General features: G+C 65.3%; 2 protein-coding genes across 2 annotated transcripts in view; one reads left to right on the forward strand and one right to left on the reverse strand.

The window, feature by feature from the left end:
- Positions 1 to 1,093: 1,093 nt before the first annotated feature.
- Positions 1,094 to 6,252, reverse strand: MNEG_2679 (hypothetical protein; the record flags this gene model as incomplete). Its single annotated transcript, XM_014048839.1, has 10 exons — positions 1,094 to 1,649; positions 2,035 to 2,070; positions 2,316 to 2,509; positions 2,734 to 2,853; positions 3,113 to 3,482; positions 3,622 to 4,048; positions 4,316 to 4,374; positions 4,636 to 4,747; positions 4,952 to 5,625; positions 6,191 to 6,252. 10 exons carry the CDS (start codon positions 6,250 to 6,252, stop codon positions 1,094 to 1,096), a joined length of 2,610 nt encoding a protein of 869 aa, XP_013904293.1.
- Positions 6,253 to 8,315: 2,063 nt separating this feature from the next.
- MNEG_2680 (ADP,ATP carrier protein 1) overlaps positions 8,316 to 9,354 on the forward strand; it is a gene marked incomplete at both ends in the record, with an annotated part of 2,531 nt that continues 1,492 nt past the window's right edge. Inside the window, 2 exons of the mRNA XM_014048840.1 lie at positions 8,316 to 8,621; positions 8,792 to 9,187. Of these exons, the coding sequence (XP_013904294.1) occupies positions 8,316 to 8,621; positions 8,792 to 9,187 (702 nt within the window). The remainder of the gene's footprint in view (positions 8,622 to 8,791; positions 9,188 to 9,354) is intronic.

A 9,354-nucleotide genomic window follows, 5' to 3' on the forward strand; every position in this document is an offset into this window, starting at 1 on the left:
GCTGCCGTTCACGGCCGGGTACCTGGGCAGCGTGGGGCTCACACTGTACGCGGCTATATTCCTCAAGTCATACCTGCTGAGCCTGGGGGCCTCGGCACTGCAGGTGGGGGCGGGAGGGAGAGTTGGGGGGTGGGGAGTGGGGAGCAGCTCAAGGGTGCAGGGACCATGGCTGCGTTTGGCTGAAATGAGGCACCTTGACCTGATCGCTCCCGTCCCCCCTGCCAAACCGTGTCGCTGCACCGACGCTTTCAAATCTAACGCACACACTCCCTCACTCCTGCGAACTGCAAACCTGGTGCCAGGTGGTGGCGCTGCTGTATTACCTGACGTCGTACTACCCCGGGGGCACAGACAGTGTCCGCTGGATGCTGGGCATGTTTGGGTCGGCGGTCACGCGCTGCTTCGGGATGCTCTTCTCAAAATGAGGGGCCTCGCCCAGGGGTGCACGCTGCGGCGGCGGGCCGTGCAGGGCCATTCATCCCCATTTCATGTGCTGTACTGATTGTAGAAAGCATAGGCTTTGGTTGCACCCCGCATGCTGGACCCGTCACATGCATCAAATGTCCAGCAAGCGACCAAACCCAACCCCCTTAAACATGAGTTGTAACACAACGGAATGATGGCCGAGTCTGTGTTAGGGGTGTACAGGTGCTGACAACTTGAGGGCAGGCAATGCGCCGCCAGTGATCGAACAGCGCCCGCCTGCCTGTGTTCGGTGGCGGCGCTGGCCCCTTGGAAGGGCTCGCAGGGGGGGGGGCCTTCGAGACCTCCAGAGGGGCCCCCCTCAAAATCAACATAGCGGCTTCTCATGGAATATCCTGTGCACAATGCATCAACAGTGGGAACAAATTGCGCTCGAATTGTAAGAAGGAATGCACCACCTGCAGCATCACTCCCCAATGTCTCCCAGGGGGTGCAAGCAAGTGGGCGTGCTGGGAGGGGCCGGAACCCCGCTTCAATACAAGTGGCGAGAAGCAGCAGCGACGGACGTGCGGTTCACAGCATCAGAGGCGAGGCACCTCTGCAAGCGCGGGCTGCGCCCTTACACACACCACCACACGCGAGTGTGCGTGTGTGGGGGCGTGTGATCCCCTCACGCGAGCCCCCGCATGATGCCGTCCACCCGGGCCTCCAGGAGCCGAGCCCAGTGGCGCCGCAGCAGCTTGCAGCCCTCGCCCGCAGGCACCACGCTGTAGCGCCGAGGGGGGCCGCGCGCCAGCATTGCAAACGGAGGAGCAGTGGCGGGCGCAGCCACAGCTGTAGCTGACGCCGCAGGCGCCGGCGCCGGCGCATCGGCCCCGTGGCGGCCGCCTTGTCCCCCGTCCGCGGTGCCCTGGCCGTTGACGCCCCCACCACCTTCGCCCTGCCGCTTGGCTCTCTCCGCCGCGACCGCCCCTGGCGCCTGCTGCGGCTCCTCCAGCAGCAGCCCAAACCGCCGCAGCTCTCCCAGGGCCTCCCCGGCCGCGAAGCACACCTGCAGCCCCAGCCTCGCGGCCAGCAGGGCCTCAGCCCGGCCACACAGCTCCTCCTCAGACAGGGGCCGCCCCGCCCCCAGCATCAGCGTGTAGGCCAGGGCGGCCTGCTTCCACTGCTGCAGCCCGGCGGTGGCTGCCAGGTACTCAATTGCGCCCTCGTTGCCCGCGACGGTCCTGCGCGGTGGGTGGGGTGGGTGGTGCAGGGGGAGGTGCGCGCATTATGGTGGGTGGGTGGGTGGGCAGGTGGCGGGGGATGGTGCAGAGTGGGTGTGTGGGGGTGGAGGTCGGGTGACAAGAGGGTGTTTTGAAGGGAGGTTGTGGACTGGGTCTGAGGGATCTTGGTGATGTGTTCCAGGCTTCTGGGGGCAACAGGGCAGGCGTCTAGGCATTTCGTTAAGGGCTGCCAGAGCGTCACGCTGCCGCTTACGTGACGCAGCTCTGCAGGCTGGTGAGCCTGCCAAAGTCAACATGGCACCAGCTCGCCGCCTCACAGCACTAATGGTGGGCCCCCAGCCAACCCCTTCCCACTAGAGTTCAGGCGCTCCCCTCATCGCCCCACCTGTCGCGCAGCAGCTCACTGACCAACGCCCCGTACCTGAGGCGCGACAGGGGGCAGGCACGACACGGGCGGTGGGCGGGCGCAGGGCGTCACGCCCAGCACACAAGGCGGTACGGGGCGGCTACCAGGACATGCCACCTGCAGTCGAGCGCCGCTCTGCACTGCCAAGCTGCCCCGCCCTCAACAAACTGGAGGCTGGAGCATCACAATCTATAAAGCACTGGGTCTCGCGTGTGCCTGCTCGCGGCCGCTTGCGCGTCAGCGCCGCGCCCGATGCGCACTTGTCCCTGATGCGGATGTAGCCAAGCACGAGCCGCGACAGCGCCGCGCCGGCCGACACGGCAGTGATGGCGTAGAGCAGCAGGCTGTCCACCTTGGACTGGCCCAGAGCCGCCGCCAGCCCCACCAGTGCGAAGAGGTCTATCTTGAGGATGTCCAGCGGCCTGAACTGCAGGACCTTGGAGGGGTACACGATCTGATAGCATGAGGGTTGAGGTGGGGGGGGGCCTTGAGCATCGGGTGACAATAAGCAAGGAGAGTTGTACTCAGGGGCATTCAAAACGCAGGGAGGGGCTCGATAGTGTCCAGTGAATGCAGCTGTGGCGGCCGCGCTGCACCGTTGCTCAAGCGGGGTTGCACGCCACATGAGCAGCCGTGTCGGCCGGGCCGGCCGGCCCATGCAGTCTGCCGCGTGCGCACCTGCCATGCGGGCAGGGGTATGCCGCTGTACAGCACAATCTCGATGGAGGGCGGCCGCGCGGGGTTGGGCTGCAGGGCCTTGCCGCGCAGCGCGCCCTTGAAGCGCTCCCACCCACTGATCTGCGTGCGCCAGGGTGGGCCAGGCAAGCGAGGGTGTTGTGGGAGGGGAGAGTTGATGGATGGAGGGAGGTGCAAGCACCACGCGAGTCGCAACCCGGCAGCAACCTGGCTCACGCAGGCAGCCCTGGGCACAGGTGAGCCGCGTTACAGCGTGCCCCGGGCTGGGTGACGTGAAGGCCGGCGCCTTCCGGGGCATTGTGTGTGCGCAGCGGTCGCCTGCCCCCTCGCGCTGCGCCCCGCCCCTCCCTGGTTGACCCACCCGCGGCTTCTTCCTGAAGGCCACCAGCACCTCCCTGAAGGACGGCTCCACCAGCCACACGGGAGACACCAGCGCAGACAGCAGCCCGGGCGGCGGCAGATCCAGGGCCCCGGCCTCCCCGCCATCAGGCGGCCCAGGGAACGGGGACGCGGTGCGGGCAGCGCTGCTGGTGGTGGTTTCGATGCTGCCGCCGCTGCTGCTACCACTGCTGTTCCTGCCATTGCTGCTGTTGGTGTTGCTGCTGCCGCTGCGCGTGTTGGGGCCGGCGCCCCCACCCCACTGCGGCAGCAAGGGATCCATAAAGTCCGGCAGCGACACACGCTCCACGTAGAGGGGGGCCAGGCGCGGCGGCTCCGTCACGGGCAGCTGACTGTGAGGCAGGGGGTCGGTGCAGATCAAGAGGTGCGGGGTTTTCAAGGGCTCAGCAGTGGGCCCATGATGATCACGGGTGAAGTCGGGTCGTCACCTAATCCCAGGCACGCCCCCCCCCCCCTTACCGGAGTCCTCACCTGTCGAACGACGTCAGCGGTGTCACGTCCATGCGGGGCAGGAGGCCGACGACCGACAGCGCCCGCGCCACACGCTGCCCCGCTGCGCGCAGCGCCCATCCCACACTCCTGGCCCGCCAGCGCGGCGGCCTCAGCGAGGGGCTGGGGCCGCGGGGGCCCGGTGTCGCGGGTCGCTGTGGTGCGGGGGGTGGCACGGGGGCGCCATCAACGGCAGCACCGCTGCCACTGCCAGTTCCGACGCTGCGCGGCATGCCCCCCGCATCCTGATCCAGGCCGCGGCTCTGCGGCCCAGAGGGTCGCTCAGGGGTGTTGCCACTGCGGGGTGGCCGTGCTGTCCCTGGGCGCTGCTTGAGGCCGAGCCCGTCCGCCAGCCCTGAGGCGAGGTCCCCCAGTGCCGAGCCGACGCTCCTGATGAGCCACAGCTGGACTGTCAGCAGACGTGGGAGGTTGTGGGGGCATGAGACAGTGGATGGAGTTGGAATGAGCCGGCAGGGACCTAAATGCAAGGGGGCTGACTGGCAGCAAGACGTACACAGGTACAGCAAGCTCCACGCAATGTGGTAGAGAGCGCACGCTCTGATGCAGCTGGGTGTTCTGCGGAGGCTGGCGTTCTGTGTTCTAGGTGTTTCAAAGTGCTCCTCCAGACTCCCAGCCCGATTTGTGCCGTGCACCCAACCGGAAGATGGCCCCTCACGGTAATCGAGCTTCTGCACTGTCAGCCGCCCCTTGGAGCGCTCACTGCTGTAGCCACGCCTGAGAGGGCGTGAGCAGGGTGAGGAGCAGGCAAGTCTGTTGGGTACCCAACCCGGCTGTCCGGCCCTGCAGGGTTACGCACACGCTGGCAGACGGTGCGACGTATGGCGTGGAGCACCATCACAGGCCCTGCGGCTGTATGCAAAGTCTGGCTGCAAAAGCAGCCGATCCTCACTGCAACCTCCTCCTGTCCCCATTTTGCCGCATCGTCCCGGTCTTGTCCTCCCGTCCCGCCAGCTCACTGCGCCGCCCCACGCCTACTTGAACACGAGCAAAGGCTCTGCCTCGGGAGGCATCTGAGCGCGGGCCTCGGGGCACGCCGCCGCCAGGGAGGGGTCCAGGCCGGCAGGGTTGGTGCGGATGAAGATGTTGCCTGCGCGATATGAGGTGCGCGGAAGGGGGTGCAGCAACGGCAGGATGAGGGGCGGCCACGCTCCCGAGCGCGTGTGCTGCTCCCGTGGCACACCGACCCTCCGCAACCCAGAGCTCCTCGCACACTCAATCCCTGCGGCGGCCGTCTTGGCTGCAATTGAACTGAACGCATCTATGAGAACGCCGCAGGCTGCGCCGCACCCACCCAGCCAGTAGTCCTGGTTCAGGCTGGCCGCCAGCTGGACATCACGCGGCGTGAGGAACGAAAAGTGAGCCCGCGACGCCAGCGTGAGCAGCGCGCTCGTGAACCGCGCGTCGGCTTCGGCGGCCGCCGCCCGCACCGCTTCCAGGCGGCGAATCCGCGCCTCTGACCGCTGCTCCCTGATGCGCGCCTGGTTGAGCTCGCGCTCAATGCGCAGCTGGGCGGCGGTCACCACCTGCTGCGCGTGCTCTTGCTGCTCCTGAAGCAGCTGCTCCGCCTGCTGCTGCTCCTGCCCCTCATCTGCGTGCTGACGTGGCTGCTGCTGCTGACCCTCCGTGCTACGGTCATGCCGCCGCGGACGCCCTTCGACGTCATCTCCGGCCCTCCTGGCCCCCTTGGCCACCTCAGCGTCCACCAGGCTCACTGCAGCGCTGGCAGCAGCACTCGCGACTGCTGCTGCAGCGGCCGCGGCCGTCGCCGCTGCGTTGGCAGCCCCGGCCACAGAGGCGGCTCCCGGCAGAGCCAGGTGCTCCAGGGCCGGCCCTGACTCGTCCATGCTGCCCGTCACAGTGCCACCCGGTGACCCAGAGGGGCTGCCCACGCCCCCGCGCGCAGTGGGGCGCGCCGCCGCCTGGAACGCGGACAGCAGGGCCTCTGCCAGGCCGGTGTACTCGACGCTGCGTGCGCGCACAAGTGTGAATGCGTCATCACGTTATGGCTACAGCACGCGGCTGGCAGTCTCCTGATTTAGGGGAGGCTAGGTGCCTGTGGGCAGCGCCTCCCATATTCATGCGAGCTTTTTGCACCTGCTGGGATGCGCTGTTTTTCAAAGTACACCCTTGGCACCTCACCCATAGATGCTCTCAAGCGACGCCAGGAGGGACACGGCGTCCTTCAAACCCTCGTCGTCGCCACCCAGCTGCCTGAGCTCAGTCTGGAGGAGGCCCCAGAACGCCAGCCTACTCGCACGTATGCTGCCGTCGTGCGCAACCCGGACGCGCGTTGGCGTCGGCTGCGACTGCGACTGCGAGGGGCGCGACTGCTTTTGATCGGGGGCAGCTGTTACTGCGGCAGCCGAACGGCGCTGCAGGCTGACACGCCCCAGCCGCAGGGGCGTGGCCGCATTGGGCGTCGTGGGAGCAGCTACGCACCACCCGTGCTGCTTTGGAAGCACCACCCCGCGAGCGCACAAGACTTGCGCATTATTCCTTCGCCTCGTGATGCACCAGTTCGATTGATCACTTGCCACTGAGAGCCTCATAGCTCGCACTGCCGCTGGGCCGATCTAATCCTGACACGGGCATGGCTTCTGCATCGTTTTCACCACTCAATTGTACGCGGATCGATGTTGTCGAACGTCTTTGAAGTTGACGAGGCGTGTCGAGGCCGTGTGTCTTCGCCACAACGCCTGGGCCTGAACTGCCTCTCGCCCATTGTGCCTCTGCGCTTCCTTTCTCTTGGCGGCATCTTTTAATGCGCCGGTGTCATGCGCTTGGTGTCATGCCGAGGGGGGCACCCGTGAGGCTTCTGCATGCCAGTGGCGCTGTGTTAAGCACACAACCGCCCTGTCGCAATCGGCATGCTGGGCACGCTGCCCGACTGCATTTTTGACAAGCCAAGATACCAGCTCCCGTTTTGCACCCTGCCCAGCCTCCCAAGCCTTGCATCAGCCCATGCACACAATAGGATTGCATAGTGTGCTTATTGTAAACGTCATGGTAGCTGATGTGCTGTTGCTTGGCCGCTTTTGACAGCTCCTTGGCCGCTGTGCAGGAGTCGCGTCTGCGCTTGAGCATGGTCTACTTCCTGAGCAGTACATGCATTGCTTGACATACTGATACGACGTAGTGAGTATGCGGGCAGCACGGCTGTTGCCTTGGCTTGGGCCCGATTCCTCGAGCATAGCTAGTCAATAGAACACAATACCGCAACACGCCTGACAAACGCGATTATCGCACTGGAATCCACGATGCAGTACGAATGAACCCCCTGGGTGGCCCTCCTTCCTAACTGTGGCCCCAGCATGTTGGCCAAGCACCTGCCTGTGCTGCGACGGCAGGGACACTCCAGCGTGGTTGACAACCACGCCAAGCTTCACAGGAGCAAGGACTGCAAGCAATTACTTAGTCGTACTGTGCTTGTATACAGAATACATGCGATCTTGATCATCATGATGGTTTTGCTTGCACTGTGTCCAATTGAAGACTGTGCGACGGGCGGAACCAGTGCTGTCGGGTCACCGAGTGACGGCTCCGAGGCTGTGGTTCGAAGCGCGATTGGCTCGCTCAAGACTGCACGCCTTGCGGCTTGGCATTGGATAGTCTGATATTCTCTTACTCATACATCTTACTCAAGACAAGGCCGCCGACGCGGTCCCAGACACGCAATTACATGCATGCCGCACACCAGCTCCCCATTTGATCACAGGGCGCACTTGGCACGGGAAATATCATTAGAAAGTGCCGCTCAACTTAGCCTCTACCCGTTGCTGCGTCGAAATCGCTGATTGCTCGCGAGTGGGCTGGGGCGCGAGGAAAGCGCGGAGCAAAGCGTGCAACAGGCATGCTTAGCAGGTGCAATATCCATGCATCGAGGAGATACACGCCCACGTGCAGGTGCGCGTAGGCTTGTGGGCGGTGTGCGGCGTGCAGGGCGGCCGTCACAAGTGGCTGAATCAGCAGCCGGTGCATGGCCAGCATTGTGAGCAGCAGCGGCAACTTGTGCCCGCACTGCAGATTTGCGGCAGCATTTGAGTGCTGGTTGGTCAAAATACAAACATGATGCACAGTTGCAGTCCTACGCGGTGGCTGCATACGTGGACACCGCCCTCGATGTGCGCCCGCTCCTTTTCCTGCTGCGGCCCCAACTCGATCAAACGGTACTCCCTGCAGTCACCATGTGACACCATCAGTGGCAAAGGAAGCGCACGGGCCATTCCGACGTTTCTCAGGTGAGGCGTTTAGCTGCGCTGGACCAGTTGAATTGGCATCTGCGCGGCTCGCGGCGCTGTTGGCAACTGTTGGCAACCACTCAGGGCTGCTGAAGTCACACCACCGCATACCCTGCTTGCCAATCAGCAGGACACACACGTCGGCCTGGGTTGCTGCCAAGTTTGCGGACGCAATGCTGGCAGCCGCAACTGCCGCGGCGGCGGGGTTGCGGACAGCCGTCTTTGCTGGTGGCAGCAGGCGCAGCAGCAGCCTCGCCGTTTGGGGACGAAGAGGCGCCGCAGCTGCGCCCTCAGCGGACCCCGGCTGAGGGCGGTCTACCTGCTGCAGTGGCATCTGTGCCCCTGCTAGGCGGCGCTGCGGCGGCTCTGACTGAGTACACGCGGCGCGTGGGTGGCCTGTGGCGGCGGTTTGTGCCTATGCTGTGCCTGTTCTTCTGCCTGTCTTTCACCAACACCATCCTGGACTCACTCAAGGACACCCTCGTCATCACTGCGCCCGGCGGCGGCGCCTCTGTGGTGCCTTTCTTAACGGTGTACGCGGTCCTGCCCAGCTCCCTGCTGTTCCTGGTCGCCTACTCCTGGGCCAGCCAGCGCATGTCGCGGGCGGCGCTGTTCAACGCCATTGTCGTCGGCTTTGGCGGGTTCTTTGCGCTGTTCGCGCTCTTCCTGATGCCCAACGCCGAGTCTCTGCACCTGCACGCACTGGCGGACAGCATGCAGCAGGTGCGCCTCTGGGCAGCGCGGGCTGCAGCCCCAGGCGTGGACTGGTAGTGCGCAACTTGCCTGCGCTCACCCATCCACGCTACTACTGATTGGAGGTTTAGGCACCATACACGATCAACCACTCTCCTAATCTTCAAATGCATATGAATCCATCGACTCCTCTCCTGCAGGTCCTCCCTGCGGGCCTGGGCGGTGCGGTGGGCATGGTGCGCAACTGGACCTACACCCTCTTCTTCTGCGCCGCGGAGCTGTGGGGCGACGTCTGCATGGGCCTGCTCTTCTGGGGCCTCGCCAACGACATCACCTCGCTGCAGGACGCCCCCACCGCGTACCCGCTCCTGGGCCTGGGCGCCAACGTGGCGCAGGCCGCGGCAGGTCTTGTGCTCAAGGCGATGACTGCCGCGCGCGCGAGCGGCGCCGGCGCGGCCGGCTTTTGCCGCGAGGTGCAGGCCACCATGGCGGTGGTGCTGGGCATGGCGGCGGTGGCTCTAGCGGTGCACCGCCACATCACGGTCACCCTGCCGCCGCCAGAGCACCAGGCGGAGCTGCCACCACCGCCGTTGGGGGTGGGGCGGCGGGCAAACGGCGGCGCGCGCCGCAAGAGGGCCGGGGGCTTGGAAGGCAGCCTGACTGGTGGCCTCCGCGCGGCGTCCCACAGTGTGGCATCACGCAGTGCACACCTGGAGCTGGGGGCGGCCGAGTTTGAGGCGGTGCTGGCGGACAGGCTGGGCAG

The sequence above is a fragment of the Monoraphidium neglectum genome (assembly GCF_000611645.1).
Source record: "Monoraphidium neglectum strain SAG 48.87 unplaced genomic scaffold scaffold00312, whole genome shotgun sequence".
Classification (NCBI taxonomy): Eukaryota; Viridiplantae; Chlorophyta; class Chlorophyceae; order Sphaeropleales; family Selenastraceae; genus Monoraphidium; species Monoraphidium neglectum.